Source organism: Amaranthus tricolor, chromosome 11 (genome assembly GCF_026212465.1).
Source record: "Amaranthus tricolor cultivar Red isolate AtriRed21 chromosome 11, ASM2621246v1, whole genome shotgun sequence".
NCBI lineage: Eukaryota > Viridiplantae > Streptophyta > Magnoliopsida > Caryophyllales > Amaranthaceae > Amaranthus > Amaranthus tricolor.
Window position 1 is genome coordinate 1,689,217 of NC_080057.1, and position 23,084 is coordinate 1,712,300.

General features: G+C 35.6%; 2 protein-coding genes across 3 annotated transcripts; one reads left to right on the forward strand and one right to left on the reverse strand.

Annotated features, from left to right (window-relative positions):
* Window positions 1–1,646: 1,646 nt before the first annotated feature.
* On the forward strand, window positions 1,647–15,630 carry LOC130827727 (uncharacterized). Of its 2 annotated transcripts, none has more exons than XM_057693565.1 (14): window positions 1,647–1,814; window positions 2,663–3,367; window positions 6,216–6,422; window positions 6,517–6,825; window positions 8,198–8,325; window positions 8,737–9,828; window positions 10,021–10,162; window positions 10,273–10,432; window positions 10,525–10,688; window positions 11,176–11,255; window positions 12,312–12,411; window positions 12,992–13,053; window positions 14,717–14,876; window positions 15,144–15,630. In XM_057693565.1, exons 1-14 carry the CDS (start codon window positions 1,728–1,730, stop codon window positions 15,276–15,278), a joined length of 3,531 nt encoding a protein of 1,176 aa, XP_057549548.1. In that variant the 5' UTR covers window positions 1,647–1,727; the 3' UTR covers window positions 15,279–15,630. The 2 variants fall into 2 exon arrangements, with proteins under 2 accessions (XP_057549548.1, XP_057549547.1); XM_057693564.1 differs by having other exon boundaries at window positions 1,663–1,814; window positions 8,195–8,325.
* Window positions 15,631–16,671: 1,041 nt separating this feature from the next.
* Window positions 16,672–22,071, reverse strand: LOC130827728 (5-methyltetrahydropteroyltriglutamate--homocysteine methyltransferase-like). The gene is made up of 12 exons (XM_057693566.1): window positions 21,902–22,071; window positions 20,778–21,137; window positions 20,599–20,686; window positions 19,755–19,882; window positions 19,276–19,667; window positions 19,029–19,192; window positions 18,574–18,654; window positions 18,328–18,494; window positions 18,137–18,242; window positions 17,797–18,047; window positions 17,475–17,676; window positions 16,672–17,384 (listed from the first exon to the last, which is right to left on the reverse strand). Exons 1-12 carry the CDS (start codon window positions 22,015–22,017, stop codon window positions 17,016–17,018), a joined length of 2,424 nt encoding a protein of 807 aa, XP_057549549.1. The 5' UTR covers window positions 22,018–22,071; the 3' UTR covers window positions 16,672–17,015.
* Between the last annotated feature and the right edge of the window lie 1,013 nt (window positions 22,072–23,084).

Below are 23,084 nucleotides of genomic sequence, written 5' to 3' on the forward strand. Positions count from 1 at the left end.
CAGCTGAAGAAGTTGTTTGGTAGAACTGCTAAGCAAAGACAACAAGTTAAGGTAATGAATGGCTTAAAGGCAATTGCGACTGCAAAACGAGAGGCAATTTTCTGGATTGATGACGTGGGTGATATGTCTAAGTGGTCGTTGTGTCATGATGGAGGTCATAGGTATGGTTACTAACACGAACTTAGCTGAAGTTTTCAACTATGTGATGAAGGGTGTACGTTTCTTACCTTTGACAACACTTGTTCAATTGCATTTAAATGATTAAGTATACATAATATAATATTACATTAACTAAATATTAATTGCAGGCACAAGGTGCGACAGCAGTGATTCGGTATAGCCACGAGGAGCCGGTAAGGGAGATTGCGCAAGACATTCTCGTCGGCACGCAGTTGCAGCACTTCATACCGAAAGTCGCTACAGAGTCCTCACCGGCTACCACCCATACGCACGTCTCATCTCCTGATTATGACTATCATTTGGAGGAGATGGACCTTTTATACCCCGTTGATGTTGCGGGGACCTCGCAGGCTGGGCCATCGCAGCCATCAAAGTACCAATCCCCTCCACTGCTAGAATGACACTCGAACGCCTCTTACTACCGTAGGAGGCGTAGGAGACCAACTCAGTTGGATAGGGTAGATGAGGGTCATGAGCATTAGCGTTTTGCTTTTGTGTATTTGGATCGACTATATATATTGTTTATTTAGTTATATATTTCAAATATTTGTATATATTTAGTTGTATATTACGAATGTTCGGAGTTTTGGCGATGAATCATCTCGCCTGAAACATACATTGACTTGTAATTACTTATTCTAATGTCTCTAATGCAAATACAACAAATAACAACTCAAATTAGGAAAAAAAAATTATGTAATATAGCTGTTTGCAGTTAGTAACTGCGAACAAGTCAAACAAAATCAAACAGCTGTTCGCAGTTAGTAACTGCGAACAACTATTGTGTTTTTTTTGACGTGTTCACAATTACTTTGGGATTTTCACGCTTACTTTTGGAATAAAGTTGAAAGTTGTACTAATTAGCTCATTTTTTTGATATTTTTTCTTATTATTTTCAAATTTTCAGTTTTTGCGCCTCGGTTCTTTAAAATTTTTAGGGTTTAGGGTTAGTAATTGCAAACAACTGTTTGACTTATTTTGACCTGTTCGCAGTTAGTAACTGCGAATAGACCCAAACCATAGATTTGAGATTTTCACGCTTAGTTTTGAAAATTAGATTAAAGTTATACTATTTTATTCCTTTTTTTTTAATTTTTTGTCTTATTATTTTTAAATTTTCCCAAAAATTAGAGGAAAACAAAATTAAAACAGATGAATAGTACCGATATGTAATACTCCCTCCTATTCAGCTGAACTGTCCCATTTGACTTTTCACACTTGCCGAGGCAACATTTTAACTCTTAATATCTCAAATTATGCTTAATTAAAAATTATAAAAAGTTGATATTAATAATCCTTGTATTGAGACGAATCAAACAAGATCCCATATGACTATGTTTTAACTTATAGATTAAGAGTAAAATACAAATTAAGAGTGATAAGTGAATAGTGTAAAAAAAAAGGGACAATTCAGCTGAATAGGAGGTAGTAACTAATAAGTAATAACTCCTCTACTCCTTTTTCCCCTTAATTCTCCTTTTCTTGGGAAATTAAGACATTAAGGCCTGCTCTTCTACCTTGAAGAATTCAATCCATGGACAACACGAATGAACTTTGAAGTGGAATATCAAGAGCTACAAGAATCAACCTTTCATCTTCTTCGATTGGCCTCATCAATGGCGGCATTGGTAACGGTAAGTATTTTTTTTCAGTTTAAATAGATACACTTTTATTTTTTTCTCTTCAATTCCTCACTCCTGAATTCCTAAATCAGTCACTTCAATCGTTGGTATTGATTTGTAATTTCGTATGTAATTTCATTGGCTATTGCCTTATTTTAGTTTGATAATTTATTTCTTTTTTTTTATTTCGTTTTAGTTTGATAATTTTTGTATGTAATTTCGTTGATTACTTTATTTGTATTCAGTGGTATTGATTGTTTGGTTTATTGATTATTTGATAAATAGACATGTGAGCAGTAAATTACAGCCAAACATCTAACAACTTCAGTGTTTTCTCTATATTACGTAAGAGGGGTAACCTCATTACGAACATATGTTTTATATATCTAGTTTAGTGATAGATTTTTATTCGCAAATTGATCACACACAAGAATGAAATTGCTAAAGCTGTTAGAGATTTTATATTTAGATGTCTGGTTATCAAATTGCATACCCATTTCTGTTAACACCAAATTTTCAACTAACATATAAGATAATTGACCGCATTTATGTGGAACCAGTTTGAAGGATAAAATGCAAGTGCGCAAAATATAGTTGGAATTCATTATGAGAACAATTTTGAAAAAATTTTGTGATGAAAATATTCTGAGTTGTTAGGTGCCCATGAGCAACAAATATAAGGGGAATTGAGTAACAAAATTTATGGAATTAATTTGAATCTACCTGTCAATTTGGGTAGTGCTGTATATGTTTTTTGGAAACATAAACTCCCTATAAAGATAACATCACTTTATATGAAGTAGAGAGTTTTGGTGTTTGTATTGGATGCCGTGTCTTAAGTTTGAAGTTATGTTTTTCAGGAGGCAAGCTTGGTGCGGATGGTGATGAATGCATTGCAAGGTGTGCAATCAACAGTCATTAGTATTGAGGAGCTCTCAGCATTACTATGTGCAGATCCAGCTGATAGGTCTGGGCATCGAATTCCCACTCTTTGGAATAGATCTTTAAGCACTAGTGCCTTGGGAAAGATGTTAAAATCTATTGGATTTTGTGGTTCTCTTGTCATTCTTTTGCAAACATTTGTGGACTATTATACCAATTCGAGTTTTGCTTTGATGGAGGACGGGCAAGTAAAAGTTGGATTATCTGGGGAAAATATGCGTGAAAGTAATTTTTCGGGGTGTCCTTCACATAGCCTCATTAATCAAGCTTTTGCAGTTGCAGTTCGAACAGTGCTGGAGGGATATATATGTGCATTGGATACTATAAATGCATCAGTCAATTTGAGGCGTTCATCAAAGGATATCACATTGGCATCCGAGGCTTTGCAACGAGGTAGCCTCACAAGCATCGCACATTCTGAAGTGACCCTATTGGAGACTTATCTGCACACGAAAGAATTGAGAACTCAAATTGAGGTGCTTGGGCATCTTTGCCATATAAATGATATAGCTCGTTTCTTCGCAGTAACTTCCTTTGAGGATGTGATTGCCCAAGCAACTGTAAAATTCCACGATTTTCCTAGGGGAGGGAATTTGCTCACATATCTGTACTCGCAATTGCAGGTAAGTCTTGAATTCCTATGCTTAATGGTTTATGATTTTCTGCATGTAATAGGACAACTTAGTGCTTACGTGGATCGAAAATGCAAGGTAGCATGGCATGCTGCAATATAAGAGAGGAAATTATGGTTTCTACTCCACTCCAAGAATTGAAATAGTTCTTCTTTCCATCTGTCATGTCAATTTTTACTTGTTTACACCCTTCAGCTCCAAACTCTCTAGCCATAAAATAATGAGATTTTCTATACTGTGATTTGTCAAGACCAAAACCTCTTTGAAGATTTGGGGCCATTAGCTGATTAACACTGTTTTGTAACATCTGGAAAGGAGTAGATGCATAAATTCACCGTTTATATTTCTTATATTTATAACTTTTGTATGTAACTTTTGGCAGAGCTCCACACCCTAGGTTGATACAGAGTCCTTAATGGGTTGGGCGTAGGAATAGCAGATATGCAACAACATAGCCAAAAACATCTTTTGGTCTATATTCATATGTCTAACTCGAGTGTTTGTTGGAGTGTTGGCCACACGACACGTAGAGTAAGTGAAGAGTCGGAGTAACAATGCAACCACAACAGTAAGCCAATGAGCCCTTATCCATATAAAATGATTTTATATTATTTGTGAGTCTGAATTACACTTCCTTCAGTTTCCTGGTAATCTTTTCCACAAATACTAGAATTGAAAAGCTGTTTTAATCACTTAAGTTTTGTTTGGCACTTTCTCGTTATACTACATTCTGATGGTTGCTCCTGGATTAAGGCTTTGGTATTGCATTCTGATGGTTTTGTGGTAAATGAAGCTTCTTTTAAACAATATTAACTGAATGTTTTCCCTTTGAGGTTTTGATTTTGATGTTTGAACTTCTATATAATGACAAATTGCTCCTTTTCTTTTGCCCTTTACTGAACATGAATGCTGCCCACAAATGAATCATCATTGAGCTTAACTTGAGTTCTTCAGCTCTTGTCGAAGTTTGGCTTCTTGTTACTTGTGATTTGATCGTTCATATTAGGTTGAATTGCTTGTGTGTAACAAGCGTTCCAAATTTTATCAGCGAATTGTGGATCAAGCTAATGGCAGCTTGGTTTAAAGCTTTAGTGCTTTATAGGTTTTAATAATTTGGGGATCTTTTAAGTTTTGGTTCATTTATAATTATATTTTGCTACTTCATCTCAAAAGTAAAGCCTAACTTTTTAAAATTTTTAAAAAACAAACTTGCTAATAATTTTGAACAACTCATGGGTAATGCTACATACAAGTGGACCTTCCAGACCCCATCTTTTTGAGTTAGCTGGATTGTCGCCATTAATGATATTCTACTTCCTCATGTTAGTATTGTTGGGGATTTTAACCCACGCGGCTAGCACAACCCTATTAGTTAAAGAGTTGGGCAATGCTCGATCCGTATTGAGCTAGAGTTTATCTAGATTGCACTTGAGAAAGGTATGGAGGGGAAAGAAGAGGAGAGATGAGGGAAGAAAGGGAGGGGAAAGAAGACGATCAAAGGCAAGGGGAGGAAAGAAATTATTCCCATATCCGGAAAATTGGGAATATGAGCGTAGAGAAAGGGAGTGAGAGGGAGAGGAGAAAGAAAACGAGGAAAGTGAGAAATAAGCAACAATGGTTAGAAGTTTCAAAATTAATGAATAAACCATATTTCTCTTATCAAGAAATTACTTTTAGAAACTTCATTTATAGAGGGTGAGATCAGAGTGACAAGAAGGAAAACCAATTAGTATAAAGAGAGGAGAGAGTGAGTGAGAAGAAAGGAAATAGAGAACATAGCATATGATGCAAGTTAGCAAGGGGGAGGATGTTCTCACTTTCCTTTCTAATTTATTAAACAATGGAAGATATAATATCCCTCCATTTTTCTTCCCTCCATTTCCTTCTCTGTCATTTGCTATCTATTTGAGGGAAATTACACCCTTCCTTTCCCTTGATCTCTTCTCTTGTTTTCCCCTATTCCGCTCCACCTATCCAAACAACTTGTTAATAAAGTTTAGTTTTTGACCGAGTTGATCAGGAAGACCTTTCAAATTGCCTTGTTTCTTTATTATGTCATCACTTATATTTTTTAGCAGTTTCCTGTCACTTATAATCTCCATGGGTACTTTTATAATCCTTTTTAAAAGTCAGTAATGCTATAATATTCTGATGTATTCTATGCTTACGCTGGCCTCCATTCTGCCATTTCTGTCTTGGAATTTACCTTTTAATCTTGTCCTATAATTGCAATAATTTATTTCTACTGCACAATTCTAGCAGCTTCCAATTGCTGTTAGTCTTTTGTTGAATAATGTTTATTAATGATTCAATAGAAATAGTTGTGCTGTATCCTGTTAGTATGTATAGCATCAACAAATTCTCAACTATTGATATTTTTATGCGGTTATGTTGTCTGGTCTTGCTTCATAGACTTGTTTAATCTGGTTTGTTTTTAAAGTTTATTTAGCCTTACAATTATTTTCTAAGTTGAAGATGTGGCATTGACACTCTCATGATTAGGATGTAGCTCATGTTTTCCCTTTTAAAGGGTCAAAATAGACTGAATTATGGGGGAGTTACAACCTTAATCTTTCTTTTGTCTTTTACATGTTTACCTTGCGCTGAACTCCGGGTAAGTGACATATTTTGTTTCTAGTAATATTATGTTGAGTGTTAAACATTTTTGGGAAAAATTAATCTACAATGAATGAGATTTCACATTTCTTCGCACTAACATCATTAAAAAACTAAAACAAAACTTCCACATCCTAGCTTTGCTTCTCATGCTTGTTCTTTCCTCTTGGATTTCTTTTTTACTACATCTATGATCCTGGTAATCATTGAATAAAATCCACAGGTAGTTGATCCGGCTCACTGCAATCTGCTCAAGTTCCTTTTTCTGCGGTCACTTGAGCCATACTGTAGCTTTGTTAGATCATGGATATATGAAGCCAAGATTAGCGACCCATATGGGGAATTTGTAGTAGAATGTTCAGTAGATCCTCCTCCATACTCACTGGGTAAAGCTGGCATCCCCATTGACTTCCCACTGGCATCTGTGAGGGTAATGATCTCTGAAATCATGTTATATAGTTATATCTATACTTGGAACTCTGGTTTGGCCTATGCAATTGATGCACTTTTAATGTTACTTCCAGGAACAAGACGGAGTTGCTATCCCTTGTTTTCTAAGAAATGTCTTAGTTCCCCTGCTAAGAGCTGGCCAGCAACTGCAAATGGTTATGAAATTGCTTCGCCTGTGCAATTACGTTCATGCTGGAGATGACACTTTCGACGATATCCTTCCATGCTCTAGTGACTTCCGCATTAATGCACTGTCTGGTTCTTCATTAAGTTTTGATAAAGGAGAGATAGAAGCTATAGTACTCTCAAGGCAGAAATTTTACTGCAAGATGCATGAGAAACTTGATAAATTCATGGACACTTTGGACATCAAGTTTCGTCAGGTAATCCATTTTTATATCTATATGCTGATCATCCTGGTTGAATTAGTCATATCGTACCAATTAGACATTATTGGAGCATTCTTTATCAAGCATCTTTATGTTAATGAGTTCCTAGTTCCTACATGAGAATTCTCAATGGTTTTTGAATCTAATTGGTGCAAGTGTGCAACTCTGCTTTTATTTCTTTACCTACTTATAGTATATATCTCTTCCAACATTGTGGTTGCCTCATTAGCTATGTTATGGGATTATGGTTTTGGCATTGTTGTTGTTGCTATTGTTGTTGTTGGTTGGTATGGGTGTGAGGAGAGTTTGGTGTACAGTTGGATTTTGGTTTTTAAATTTGGAACTTGGAGTTGATGCTGCTATAGGAGTCCACTATTAATGTCGTGTGAAGCTACTGGATGGGAAGTGAGAAGCTTAGCGAAGCTGGTTTCTTTCAGTTTCATTTTTCTCTTTTGGCGATTGCCTACTTTTTTGAGGAGTGCAAAGTGCTTAGTTGACTTAAAGGAAGTTGTCTTGCTACTGTGATGTTCAATTTGTAGATTTTATGGGCTAAAGCAAAATAGTGAAAGTGTGGTGGTCCAGGAGGGTGATAAAAATGCCATAACAGTGTAAGTTGGCTTTGAGAAATGATGCAATATCTGAAATGATTCTGCAATTGATTAAGCTGTTTTTATCTTAGGGAAGCTACAATTGAATATTTGGGGGAACTCATAAGTTATAACACCTTATATAATGTAATATTTGCCTTGATAGTTTGCACCATTTAACTGCCCTTTTACCTATTTGATCTCATATTTGATTAAATTGTTTTCACCTAGAGAAGTTAAAAGTGATAAATTTAGCAAAACTCTCAAGTCACAGCACCTTATGTTCTGTGACATTTGCTTGAATGCCATAAAAATGTGATATTAATGCCATAAAAGTGTAAGTTGGCTTTGAGAAATGTTGATGCAATATCAGTAATGATTCTGCAATTGATTAAGCTGTTTTTATCTTAGGGAAGTAAAAAATGATTTATTTGGGGGAACTCATAATTTACAGCACCTTATATAATGTGATATTTTCCTGAATAGTTTGCACCACTTAACTTCCATTTTACCTATTTGATCACATATTTGACTGAGTTTTCACCTAGGGAAGTTAAAAGTGATATAATTAGTGGAATTCTCAAGTCACAACACCTTATGTGCTGTGACATTTGCTTGAATACTTTGCACCACTTAGTTGCCATTATACTTGTTGGTTCACATATTTCATGGTAGTGTTTTCCATAAGACCTTTTTTTTGTTGCATAGGAGTTTATCACTTTATCTCAAAGTGTATTCATTCTTATTTCTTGCTAAGCTTCTATTAATTTTTTTAGCAGGTAGTTTTGTATGATGCTGCTGCACTTTCTACCAGTTATTCAGGAGTAAACATGGACACTCAGAATTTTTCAACAATTGATGAGACACAGGATTTAATTTCAGATGCAGATAAAAGAGAGTTGAACCAGTATTCTCCTGCTCTTAGCTCTTACCACTTATCCTTTACATTTCTCTTCCAAAGACAGACAAGTTTGCATGTGTGCATTTTGTTGTTCTGGCATCTGTGCAGAGCTCTTGTGTTTCATATTATCATGGAATTTCACTGAAAAATTTTTCTCTATCCCCCTTTCAAGCTATAATTCTAATTCCTGTAAAGTAGACAGCCCTCAGTTTGCTCTATAGTTGAGCCGGAAATCCTTATGTTGGCATGCTCAATCTTTTTTGAAGGACAAAGTATAGTTAGTTAAATCAATCACAGTTTTTTTTTTAATAAATTATGTTTTCGTATCATTTTCATTTGGGTGATGTTAATTTTGTCGATTCTTTCCCCAAATAGCCACTCTGGATCACCCCAAATATTATAACTTTTTCAATGCAGGGATTCAGAGGTCTCTAGCATGGAGGAGGATTTTGCTTATGCACTGGATCCCCTGGAGTCTTCTGAATGTTCTTCAAGAGATGGTTCAGATGAGCAAGATGATGCTGCGGAATCACTCGACCTTCATGATTGTTCGGCAAGGTCCAAACCTAATTGTTTATCTTCTTTGTGCTTCTCTAGCCTCTCATCTGGAGAAGCTTCGCCGGAAGTTCCTCAAGCTAAGCTACAATCCGCTGTGCAAAATGATGTCATGGATCCTTGCTGTGGGGACATTATCATTGGGAAACACGATGCTTCATGCACAGAGCTAGTGGAGCTCTTGAGATCTCAGGTATCTGATACTCAGTATTCTAGTGAAACGACCTCTCTGGGATGGTCTGTAGGAGCTCTTTATGAGAATCCTATAAGCATTGACACAGGGTACGGAGAGCACATTAATTTTGGAAATAGTGGCAGTGATGAGAATGTGGGAATGCCAAGTATTACTGAGAAATCTACACCTAAGACTGTATTGAAGCATGATGTTTTCCAGAGGCATGAATATCCTGCATCAAGCTCATATCTTATCCAATCGTGGAATGCCAAATACTCGACCAATATTCTCAGTGTGAATCCCATGTTGACAAAAAATGGTTTCCTTCATGATGTACACAAACCTAGAGTGCACTCTTTCAAAATTAGCAAAGATTTCCCTAGCTTTGACTTTTTGTCAACTGCCGACCCTTTTAAGATTTATGAAAGGTTATCTGTTAACCAAAGGCTTGCAGATGCACATGAAGATGTTCTCACTAATAATTTTGAAACTTCAGCTGCTAGCTATATGGATGGCTATGGAAGGAAACAGAAATTAGAGGATGTTCAATCAGATAAGAATCAGTTGGACCATTGTGGTGCTTCTTTGAACTTACAGAACCACAAAGATGTTTGTTCGGATCATGTGTATGGAGGGAGCAGTTGGCAAGTCTTGCTCCGTGGCTCTCTCAAAGGTGACAATGGTATTAATAGGGAACATGAGCATGTCAAGGAGGCTATGTTTGAGATGCCGCTTGATTTTATCATTGACAAATGTTTGATTCAGGAGATTATGTTCCAGTATCCCTATAATTTAGTTTCGGAAAGATTCTTATTGTCTCATTCTCATTTATTTTTCTTAAATCAAATTAAATATTTGAATTTCTTTTTCTGTACGCACTGTTCACAAGGACAAAATAAGAATAAAATATTTCAATTTTAGTGTAACATAGAAATCTTCGTACAAGATGGGTTTTTCCTTGACAATGCCAGATATATCTATGTTAGCAGATTGAGTATCAAGTTGCTGCAAGAAGGTTTTGATCTGCATGAGCATTTTCATGCTCTGCGACGATACCATTTTATGGAAATAGCAGACTGGGCAGATTTGTTTGTTACATCTCTTTGGCATCATGTATGTCTTGCGTTCTTATTTCCTTTTAAAGTCAAAAAATCTCTCCAAGCTTTGCTTATTTTGTGCCAGCATCTTATATATTAATAAATTATGTATTCCATGTAAAGCAGAGATTGTATTTTACGGAGGTTGATCAAAAGATTCCTGAAATTCAAGGGCTACTTGAATCATCTATTCAAAGGTCCTCATGTGAGAGAGACCGCAATAAGGATCGGTTATATGTTTATGTGAAAAACCCAAATAAAACTCCTTTTTCAGCTACTGCACTGGGTAATTCTTTCATTTGTCAATTCTTTGGCCTTGTGCCTTTTCCTCAGTGTTTTATTGAATCTGCATTTCTCATCGGTGGCTGATATTTGCAGGACTGCATTCATTTGATTTTATTGGGCTAGGCTACAGAGTGGATTGGCCGGTTACGATTGTGTTGAACCCTAGTGCGTTGAAAATATATGCTGATATTTTCACATATCTCATACAGCTAAAGCTTGCAGTTTTGTCTTTGGCTGATGTGTGGTGTTCCCTGAAGGTATAAATTTATTGACCTTCTGATATAAGGTGATTTAAAGGTGGACGAGGCTACGTGTTTTTGTAAAAGAATTTCTTTTTTGTTTACGGATTCCATGATGTCATGAAGTCAAAAATCCAATCATCATGCTGTTGGCTACTTCCCCCTTCCAAACTAATTATCACTAAAATTTAAAAATGTTTCCCTCTGAAGCATCAGATCATGACATTTGACCTAATGTTTCCATTTCTTGTTGGCTCTTACTTTTGAGCTTTTAGGGTATTTATCTGGTTTTCTTGTTTATGACTACAGGATGCTTATTATTTATGGACATATAGTTGTTGACATTATTTTTAATGTTTAGGTCTTAGGATATGATAATTGGCATAAAAATGACGTTTCATATTTGGTGGTTTATCAGATTTCTTGTTTGTTTTATGTGATGATCTAATTACTTGAAAAATGCACTCTAATTTGATAGCTTTATATTTATTGATTCATTTTGCAGGATTTTAAGCTTCTAATCAGCGAGACTAGTGAACAACATCAGTTGGCAAGGACCAATTTTAATTGCATTATAAAATTGAGGTATCTTTATTAGTTAAATGTTGTGTAGAACTTCTTATGTTAGCCTTTTTTTGTGTTGGCCTTCCTGACTATTAATTAGTGGTTTTATAGTCCTAAAAATGGGTCTGAAGGCGTTTCCTCAGAAAAATGTTATCTGATTCAGTAGACTTAGTATCCTTATGTAGGTTCTTTCTGTTGGTGTGATATGGTTGTGAGTACGTAGTCTTGATACATCAGCATAATTAGTGCCCACTGCCAATTATCACTGAGTTTGATTTTATGTGGGGTGTGTCAAATCAATCACTTTGTCCGCTTCCCTCTTTTTCAAATTTTTTATACGTTTGTACAAGGGGTTATCTCTGTTGGGCCAATATGTTAAATCTAGGGTGTCTCATGTTTGGGAAGTGACTGAAATGCTTGTTGCAGCAGTACTAAGATGTTTTTCATGTAATCTGCTTCCTTAGAAAACTTGGTAGATCTTACTTATTTTGTAAGAAATAGACACTATTGCTTGTTGATTCTGTGATCTGTATATTTCTTATGCGAGTTACTTACGATGAGTTGTGATTAGGGGTGTTCAATTATGGATTTATGGTATTTAAGTATATCCCTGGATTATTGTTTTTTTTGAAAATTCACTAATTATCTGTCCAAGTGACCATGATGTACATATGCTGAGTTTAGCTTTACCTTAAGGTTCTTTTTTGCATGTCTTATAAAAGGAGAGATGGGCGGACATTTCTTTTACTTATACTCTCCAGTCCCTCTGGAATAGCACCATTTGACTCAAAGCTCACATATTTGAGTCAAATGGTGCTATTCCATATGGACAAAGAGAGTTACTTTATTGAACCATGTTATGTAACTTATCCTAATTCCTGAGTATAATTCTCCATCTTTTGGCATGCTGATGACCAATATTCATTGTTTGTTCAGCTTGCAATAAATATAACTTATCCTAATTCTCGAGTATAATTCTTCACAGTATAGTCAAAAGTAACATCTGGTGATGAATGCAGTGTATCTTCAGAACTGACTTCACATAATCATGACCTTCTGTTTGCTCTTGTGTTTCAGGCACCGGGTTAATCATTTTGTATCCACGTTGCAGCAATATGTGTTATCACAGTTATCGGATGTATCCTGGTGCAGATATTGCTTCTCCCTTAAGCATAAGGTTCAAGTCAATGCTACACGTCTACCTTGTTTTTGTCTGTCTGTGACTTTTATTATCCATACCTCTTTGTTTCACTTTGCCTTTGTTTTCTTTGCCTATTCCACGTCCCCATCGGATTTTCCTTTTGAGTGCGCCGGGGGTGGATAAAAAAGGGTATAGGAAAGCTTCTTTTCTTTGTTTTGTGCGCAGTGAAAGTATTATTTAAGAACACCAACCAGAGTTACTGAACTAGTATGCATTTTTTCTCCATTTCAATGAAGCAAACGGAAGCAGAATATCTAAAAAGCAATAGGTTATATGAATAATGTCTGCCAGTCATCTGTGCTCAACGGCCTGCTTTGATGAGCAATTTTAAAATACTATGTACTTTGTTATAATCGATTTTACTTGTTCGGACAAAAGATAACAATTTTTTTAAAAAAATTGATGATTGATGATTTAGACACTGGTTTTCTTGGTTGTACATTCAATTTTCATCTCCTTAATGTTGCTTCCTTTGTATGCTTTCTCCGTTCACTTCATAAAATTCTGTTATTCTGATTGTCTGTGATCTGTCTCATGTCTGGATTATGTATTGCAGGTCAAAGATATGATGGATTTAGAATCAGTTCATATGGCTTACCTGGAAGATTCATTGCACAGGTAAGCAAATATTCTGTACTTGTAGTTTAGACATAGTACTTTATTTATTAAAGTGCCAAACTGGATATCCATTTTGAAGGTGATCCAGTTCTTTATTCATACCTGTACTGACTCACATCTTCATCGTAAATCTCCTAATAACGTCACCTAAAGTTATATTCCTTCAATTCTTTTGAGGATTTTCATTATTCCATTTTGCTGTAGGATGCTTTCTAGAGTACACCATCTTATTGTCTTGTATAAGCCTCTTGTTGAAATCAATTGATGTTGTAGAAAGCAAGTGGAAAATGAGGACCGATAGTTCTGGAAGTCAAATAAACGTTTTTGATGTCACCGAATGTCAAGTTAGACAATTTCTGGTTTGGATGAAGTAATGTTTAGCAGAACAAGATGTAAGCAATGATACAATAATGGATGAATTGAGCTCTTAGATTTGGACCTTTATTAGTGTTTCCTAAAATCTACCCTTTGTCCTGTTTTGCTGCCGAAATTGATTAGAAAAAGTAGTATGTATAAAATATTTTTAGAAAAGTAATCTTTGACAGGTGCTTGAAGCTACTATTAGTTTCCCTCTACTTTAAGTCATTGACTTCCAAATGTCAATCTCCATAGAATTTTATTTCTTTTTTGCTCCGCTGTCTCATGACAGAAAACATGCTCCTTCCATTCAGAAATAATGTTCACATATACTTTCTTAGGATGCCGAACAAAACTTATTCTCTAGGTGTGGTGTCACACGATTCGTTAATCTCCTTACGAATTGCAAATCGAATAAAGCAAATTATGGTTGATTATGGGCTATTTTTTGGCCATTTTGAGCGAATTGCAAATTCGAAATACAAATAATCTGGCGAATCATGTTACACTTCCTAGGTGGCTTGGATTTTCCAAAATACCTTCACTGTTGAGTTTCTGTCCTTAGTTGTTGCTTGTTGGTTTATCATGACAAATTGACATTGTTCCTTTCACTGTTTTATTTTTGAAGAGGCAAAATTCCAACTAGCTAGAACTTAAAGAGCCAAGCTCAGCTTGGGACTTGGTGCCTAGGTGGTCCTAGGTTTGAATCTTTCTGACTGCGGGTGTTTGGGAGTGAGGTTTCCCTTTCCCCCATTTTAAAGTACTGCATCCGCTAAAAGTAGAAAAGGAAATCTTGAGGGTTGAGCTCTAGACGTCTAGCTTGGGTCCACTTATCTTACCTATAAAAAAAAATTAACAATTGTTGGAACAGGCCTAAACTTCATGATTAGAAGCCCATCCTTTTTCCTTTTGAGGAATAGAAGTTTCCGCTGCTATTTACATGGGGGGTATTTGGTTTTTGGGGAAAAACGTTTTTCCAGAATATCGTTCTCTCGATTTTCCGTTTGGTTTGGTAAGAGTATTAAAAATTGAAAGGTAGGGTGGAAAAGTGTTTTCCTTTGCACAAATTTTCCTCCAAAATCGGAAGGAAACCAAATTTCTTCCATTTTTCAATCACCAAACATGTCAATTTTCTCCAAAAGTTCTCCATCAAACCAAACCAAAAATAATAATTATTTGCATTTTCCATGGGCAAATAGTTTTCAAGGTTCTTGATGTTCTGCTGCAATCTAGGCTGTACGACAGCTTATTGCCACTGTTTTGCAATTCTTTTGACTTTTTAGTACATTTTTCTTCTTATTTTCAGATGCTTCCTTTCTGATGAAACTCGGTCTATAGCAAACAATATCGAGGCAATTTTGCAATGTGCTCTGGATTTTCGATCCTGCTTTGTCAAAGGATTGGGAGACGTTGGATCTGACAACCAGTGTACGATTGACCGTATGTTACAAATCAATATGTCTCAGGTAATACTTACAGAGCTGGCCTGCATGTGTAATTAGCTGACTAGTTTTCTTGTTTCTTCTAGTCCTTTCTTTTCGGAAAATAGAAAATGAAGGAAAAAGGAACTATCGTGCACTTGTCTTCCTTTAAATGTTTTTTCAATTGAAACTCTTAGATTTTGCAAAGTGACAGAAAAATGATAATTGATTGTTGTCCGTGTTCTCTGGAATATCTTAGGATTTTTATTTGAAAAAGTAACACAACTGATCAGTTCTGTATTTAATTTGTAGGTTCTTTCGATAAAGAAAAAATTGGACAAAAATTTGAAAGAACTGCATTTTTCTTATGTCAAGTCTCCCAAGCACGGAGAGTTTGGTCTTCCTCGGTTTTGGACCTGCTTGAATTACAACGAGTACTATGCATGATTTTGGTAATCTTAAAGCTCTTCGTAGACGAATGATTAGAAAGTCCCGAGATACTAAACAGATCACAACCATTCTGGGAATTTATAACCGTGGCTCAATGTCATTCTTGCTCGTTCCCTGTCTGGTTGCATGTGAAGTTGAGTTACCGTTGGATGCAACATGCTTGACATTTCAAGTATGCAACCATTGAAGATGGTAGGAATTTGTTTCTCTATATTTATAATCTTTAAATTTGAGGCTAAAGTGAAATTTAGTAACTGTTATCTTGCATAAGTTGTAAAGTCCGGTTTCACGATTGATTTTGTTGTGTTGGATGCAAGTTTTTAAATGTAAATAGCCAATTTTGTGATTCTCAAAATGCATTCAAAAACCTCCATGATTTCGCATCACAAACAGATTGCAAAGTGCTGAATAAAAGGATGCGACATCATATTCTGATCTTTATACATTTGAGTCGGACTTCATAGTTGGGTTCGAATGACTAGCAAGTTTTTTAAAAGCAAACGATATTTAATTCTTTCAACCGTAGTTGAAGCATACTGCAACTGAATGTATAGATTTCAGAAACAACAAAAATTCGTAACTACGAAGATTCACAACCTCAGCTGCAAGATCATCTTCTGCCAAACTAAAAATTAAATAAATATTCAACTACTAATGCATGTCATATTCTTGTACTGAACACACTTCACAACACAAAACTTTCAAATTCAATAAGCATTTGACCAGAACAAATTAATGACGTTGGAACTACAATTACCTACAAATCATATTCATTTTCCCATTTACAAGTCAAAAATTTTATTAATTTAGACTAAACATTAATTTAATATTATCTATTCTTTTTCTTTTGATATTTATGTATTAATTTAATTTAATATCTTTGAAGGGTTTAATCGTAGCATCAGGCAAACTAAAAAATATAATGTGTGGTTCCTTATGTGAATGTGACTAAATAATAACATATTCTAGAGACGTCAGAAGATATGAACTTTTTTGTTCATGAAAGCATTGGAATAATCCATTCTGAAAGCAAAAAAGGATTTCTGTATTTACTGTTATCAAAACACCAACAGTAAATGTAATCTCAAGTAATTTGACTCCAAGGATAGTAAACTTTGCAAGATGCTCATCTCATCTTCCTGAAAACACAATCTATGATCAGAAGCCTTCATTGGCATCATCTTTCTTTTACCATAACAATCTCTGGTGCATCATCTCATTAGACTCCTTCAGCACCTTCCCATTGCCCACTGAATTTGCCCGCAAAACGTAGCAATCTCGGTGGAAGTAAGGATCATGGTGGGCATATGATTTAATTACTCGTACATCAGTCTATCATCATCATCATACTCAGTATTTCTCGCTCAAAAGAACTATGATATGCTTCGATCTATCAATCTATAAACAATTTGTTGCGCCCAGTTATGAAGCTAAACTATTTGTTTTGGACAGGAATAAAGGTAAGGGTTAAGTTGGTAGTAACCGTTATTTTAGTTAGATCAATAAACAAGAAATAAGAACAAGAAGCAACAGAATTTGATACAACTAGAATACTTGAATATTAATTCATTCATTCCTGTAAATGTGAAGGGCTCTACAGGTGCCCTTGTCTGAAAATTATGCAAGGAAAACTTTGACACATCAAGAAAAAGTCAAATAGGATTAATTGACAGAAAACTTGCTTTTCTTCAGCTCACTTTATTTTTCTCGATCAGTTTTTGGGACGACATTGACTCACTTGGAGCTGGCTAGTTGGGCACGAACAGCCTTGGCAGCAGCAACCATGTTGCTAAGGGCTGGCTTGACTTCAGCATACTTTCGTGTCTTCAGACCGCAGTCAGGATTAACCCAAAGGATATGAGATTCAAGGACAGCAAGCATTTTGATGACACGGTCCACAATTTCTTCTGTAGATGGGATTCTTGGAGAGTGAATGTCATAAACACCTGGGCCGATGCCAGCACCATATTTAACACCCTCACGAAACACCGAAAGGAGTTTTTCATCTGACCTCGAGTTCTCAATGGTGATCACGTCAGCATCCATGTTAATGATTGAGTGGATGATATCGTTGAAGTTGGAGTAGCACATGTGAGTGTGAATCTGCAAAAAAATACAAAGAGAATTTCAGATAAGTTGTCGAATGAAAAAAAAAAAAGAGTCGTTGATTTACTCGGAGTAAAGAATGAGAACCTGAGTTGTGTCTTGAACCCCAACGTTCGTTATCCTGAACGAGTGGACAGCCCAATCCAAGTAGAACGGCTGCTCAGACTTTCTCAAAGGCAAACCCTCTCTCAATGCAGCTTCATCAATCTGAATGACAGTGATTCCGGCCTTCTCAAGATCCTCGACCTCATCCTTAATGGCCAAAGCAATCTGGTAGCAAGTCTCAAATCTGGAAAACCGGAAAGGAGAGATGTCAAATAAAAAAGAGAAAAAATGATATGAGCACTCAGCCCAAAGACAGGTCTATGAGTAAAGCAGCTTGATCATAGCATCTAAAAGGCGTTGTTACCTAGGTTGATCGTTTCGGACGAAAGACCAGTTCAAAATTGTAACTGGGCCAGTAAGCATTCCCTTCATGGGCCGTTTCGTCATGCTCTGAGCCATTGTTGACCAGAAGACAGTCATTGGCTTTGGGCGACTCACATCCCCGTAGATGATGGGAGGCTTGACACAACGAGACCCATAAGATTGGACCCACCCATTAACAGTGAAGGCAAAACCAGATAGTTGTTCCCCAAAATACTCAACCATATCATTCCTCTATATCGCAGCAAACAAATTATCAGAAAATAGAATCAAGTGTTTACAGAAGAAAACAGCATGGGATATAAAGTTTGAGATGAGCTCACTTCTGGCTCTCCGTGGACCAATACATCTATGTCAAGCTCCTCTTGAAGATCGACTACATTCTTAATCTCTTGCTTAATAGCCTTGACATAATCTTCCTCGGAGATCCTAACACATTATGGGAAGAACAGTCAGAAATACGAACCCAGTTAAGTTGACTTCATTTCTTGCTTTTTAAAAAATAGCGACTCACTTGTTAGCCTTGAATTCACGGCGAACTCTTCTGAGATCCATGGTTTGAGGGAAAGAACCAATTGTGGTGGTAGGTAGGAGTGGAAGTTTTAACTTGTTCTGTTGAGCCTCCAATCTTGCACTAACATCTGTGGCACGGCGATGATCTGATCCCCTCAAGGCAGCAGCCTATGCAGCAAAGCAAGAGATCAACATGACAGCCATAAGACCTAAAACAGAAATGGAAGATAAATAGAGGATAACTTACCGCCTTCTGAACGGCCTCATTTGTCACTCTAGGAGAAGACTTTCTAGAAGCTTGTGCACTAGCATTTACTGAGAAAAAGGCCTACAATGGGGGTAATAAAGAATCAGGCTTCAAACAATACACTTAACAGAGAACAGTACGAACAAAAACAATCCCGATGATCAGCCACATGAGATCAATATGCTATACTATTGCCTTTGAATAGATTGTTCCCGAAAAAGAAGCCACCGCAGAGAACGACAAAGTGAAATTTGCTGCCACTTTTTGGTTGATCATAGTAAAACAACAAGAAACAAAGAAATATGCTATACTATTGCCTTTAAATAGATTGTTCCCGAAAAAGAAGCCACCGCAGAGAACGACAAAGTAAAATTTGCTGCCACTTTTTGGTTGATCATAGTTAAACAACGAGAAGCGAAGAATAGAACCCGTTAAAAGCTCATTATGATGTATACCTCATCTTTCTCACCAGACAATGCCTTAGCCAAGGCATTCACTTCAACAATCTTCTGAGCGGCAAAGGCAAGCCATGACTTGAGCTCTGAGTCCAACTTGGTCTCATTCACCAAATCAACAGCAGTGTGAAGAAGAGAACAGGAAGTAGACACAACAAGCTTGTCTGTGGCACAAAACAAATAAGCATTAATAGGCTTTAAGCACACAAATGAACAGAACCCAGTAAAAGTTCATTATGATGTATACCTTTTCCTACAATGCTCTCAAGAGCCTGTAAGCGACTAAGAGAAGCTGCAAGGTCATTAGCCCAAATGTTTCTCCCATCCACTACCCCAGCGAATAGATACTTGCCAGAAGGAAATTCAGCCTTCACCAAATCAAGTGTCTTTGTGCCACGAACAAGATCAAACCCAAAAGCAGTTACACCCTTCAATGCAGTGAGGGTTTTATATGCCTCTGCTGGAATATCAGCAAAGTAGGTTTCGATAAGAACATTCACACCAGAAAAAGAAGACTCTAGCTCTGAATAGGCTTGCGTGAAGGCTTGCAATTGATGAGCATCAAGGTCCAGAACGAGTTTCGGTTCGTCAAACTGAATCCAGGATGCACCGGCAGCCTTAAGTTCAGATATCACTTCCCTATATCAATGCGGTAACTAGCATTAGCTTATGGACGACAAACACGGTAAAATAGAACAAAGGGTGGATTTTTTTACAAATCCTTACTTGTAGACAGGAAGAATTTTATCAAGCAGGGAAAGCATAGGATAGGACTTCTCAATTCCCTTGGCTGGCTTTGATGACAACAGGTAAGACACTGGACCGACAAGCACTGGTACAGTTTCAACTCCAAGCTACAAAAAGATAGCGAACAAAACCCTATGAATTTACATTAACCTTGGACAATGCCGCATGATTCTATACAACAATTAATGACTATATGCCTAATTCCGTCAGTGTTCCATAACTCTGAAATTATGATCCCTAAATCCCCAAACGGAACTTAATTTTTTTATGATTTTGTAGTTCTAACCTACATTACACAAAACTTCTCATCCCACCTGGTTGCCTCAAACACATATGTTGGATACTCAAATATTCAACACTCTAACTGTTGGGATGTTTATTCTACTTTGATGAATTAAATAAGGCGTGCATACTTTATAAGTCATTGGAGCCCTTCCTCCCATTGCCATATGGTTTTGGGATGGTATCTCCTTGGCTTATGAAGGGTATGCACCTCATGTTTCTCTGATTATTTTCTGACATTGACAATAAGTCTAGCCAGCTAAACTAACACTAAAAAGGTTCCCTCAAACACCATGTTGGATACTCAAATATTCAACACCCCGTTGCCTTAAACACCTATTAGAGAGAAACAAACATGAAACCTTTGTATAGATTTAAAGGTTTTAGACTTTCTACCATTATGAGTTTGCAAGTCTGTTCAAATAGCTAGTGATGACAACAAGTCCAAACTAACACAATTATCTTACAAAACCTTGTCACTAAACAAGTAAGAAGTAACAAAATAAGTTAACACAACCATCTAAGAGACTAAGGAACTTACAGCCTTCGCCTCCTTATATTCATCCACGGCCTTGTGTGAGGCGTATGAAAACTTCATGTCAGGACCCAACTCTGGGACAATGTAGTGACTGCAGGAACAAACCAATCAATATAAACATGAAGTATTAAGCACCAGGACAAACATTGTTTAAAAAACAAGCAGCTATCGAGATCACTTACTAATTGGTGTCAAACCATTTGGTCATCTCCATTGCAGGGACAGTGGCATTACCCCTAGCCATCGAGAAATAAACATTGAATCCAATCTCTCCACCATTCCATCCATATCTTGGAGGAACAGCACCAAGCATTGCAGTGGTGTCCAACACTTGATCATAGTATGAAAAGGTGTTGCTAGGAATATACTTAATCCCAGCATCAGCCATTTGTTTCCAAATAGATGTCCTTAAACTATGGGCAACATTTTGCAATTCCACTTCATTGATTTTCCCATCCCAAAAGGATTCCAAGGCAAACTTCAACTCTCTCTTAGGTCCCATACGCGGGTACCCAACAATGTGTGAGGCCATTGTTCTTGTACTATATAGAGAAATAAAAAGTCAAATTCAATCCAAATTGAATCAAATTTTCACTTTCTAGAAAGCTTATCAAACCAAACAAAACCAACATAGTGCCTGGGTTAATCTTAGAACTATAAAATCTAGTATCTTATTCTACTTTTGATTTCAAAAGCTTGAGACTTGAATATAATCATGTAGTAGTATATATCAAACATTCAAATTCACACTACATAGGTAACGTTTCTACAAAGGCTATAAGAAATAGAGATTCAAGCATATGATGTAAGTTTCAACTTTAACCAAAACCACCTGATCAACTACTAATTCCAACAGGTTGGAACTTGTCGAAATCAATCCAATTTAATTCGTAAAAAAACCCACAACTCATTTAACTATTAAAGAGAGTTTATAAAAAAAACTAAATGTTTGACACAAACCCATTAAATTTTAACGTAAACCCATCAAATTTACTAAATCAAAATCTCAAATTAACCAACTTTTAAGATAAAAACGTAACCAGGAGCAGCTATGAAATCCACCAAACACAACTATTCGATCAAAATTTATAGTGTTTAACAAATCAGATCATAAAAGGCATATATACTAATTTGTCATCAACCCATTAAATTATAGCATAAACCCATCAAAGTTAATTAGTGAAGGTCTGAAATTACACAACTTTTAAACAAAAATGTATGTATGTTCATTCATTTTCAATTTCAATTTCTTTGAAAAAAGCACCCAATTTATGAATAGTATGAGAGGCAGTGAACAAAAGGGTACCTAGCACAAACTGTATAACGAAGGAGTGAGAAAGAGTAGTGAGAAAAAGAGGCAGTAGAAATAAATGAAAGAGAAGGAGAGATGAGGGCGAAGGAAGACAGAGAGATTTGGCTCATTTATATTATTATTGGTCTTCACCTACTACTCCTACAATTCTCACTTAGCAATCCTTTTTGAGTGTAAATTTGGCTTTCAACATATTGTCTAAATACTACTCCGCAATAAACAATTATTTTTGTACCGATTAACTTCAGTTGGTTTACATTATCCAAATATGTTAATTTAATCCTAAATTTCTAATTGTGTATAATTTAAAATTTTAAAAGTTTGATATTGATAAAATTTATATCGTGACAAATCAAATAAGATTTTTTTTTACTATATTTTGATGTTTAGATTAAGAATAAAAAACAAATTAAGAGTGATCAATGAATAGTGTCAAAAAACTAAATGGGACAATTAATGTGAATTAGAGAAGTATTATTAATTAGATTTAGTGCACATTAAAATATTGTGTACTAATTTTACATTTAGTGAGTATGAGATAGTAGAGTGAAGAGCGAAAAGTGTAACTTATTGAAGAGACAATTGAAAACTGTTGCACGATTGTTATTATACACTAAATCTATATTTACTGGTGCTATGCACGTGATTATAGAATTATTTTATAAAAAATATATAATATTAATTTAGACATTATTGTTAAATTAATACGAATATTATTTTGAACAGTTATATCTATAAAGTTTTAACATAATCAAAAAAAATATCAACTAATTATAATATAAAATATCTTCAATTATGTTAAGTTTATCAAACACCCTAATATTAATATTTTTAATCAAAAATATTTACTAACCCTTGAGTGATACTTAAAACAAACCTTACTCATCTATAATCTATAACTATTACTTAAACAAAACACGAATGACATCATCAGTTTTTTAAATTGCTTATGTGTCACAACCTCAACAAAATTTTTGCCTCCAAAACTCAATAATGATGTCATTGTTACTATGACTAATATTTATTTATTTGACTTCACTACTTTGTAATTATGACTATAATATTATCCATATTGATTGATTTTTTTATTTTTTAGGTTATATACTTATATTATTTAATGTATTAGAAAACCGTATATTTTATTTCTTTTTTTTTCAATTATTTATAAAATCTTTTC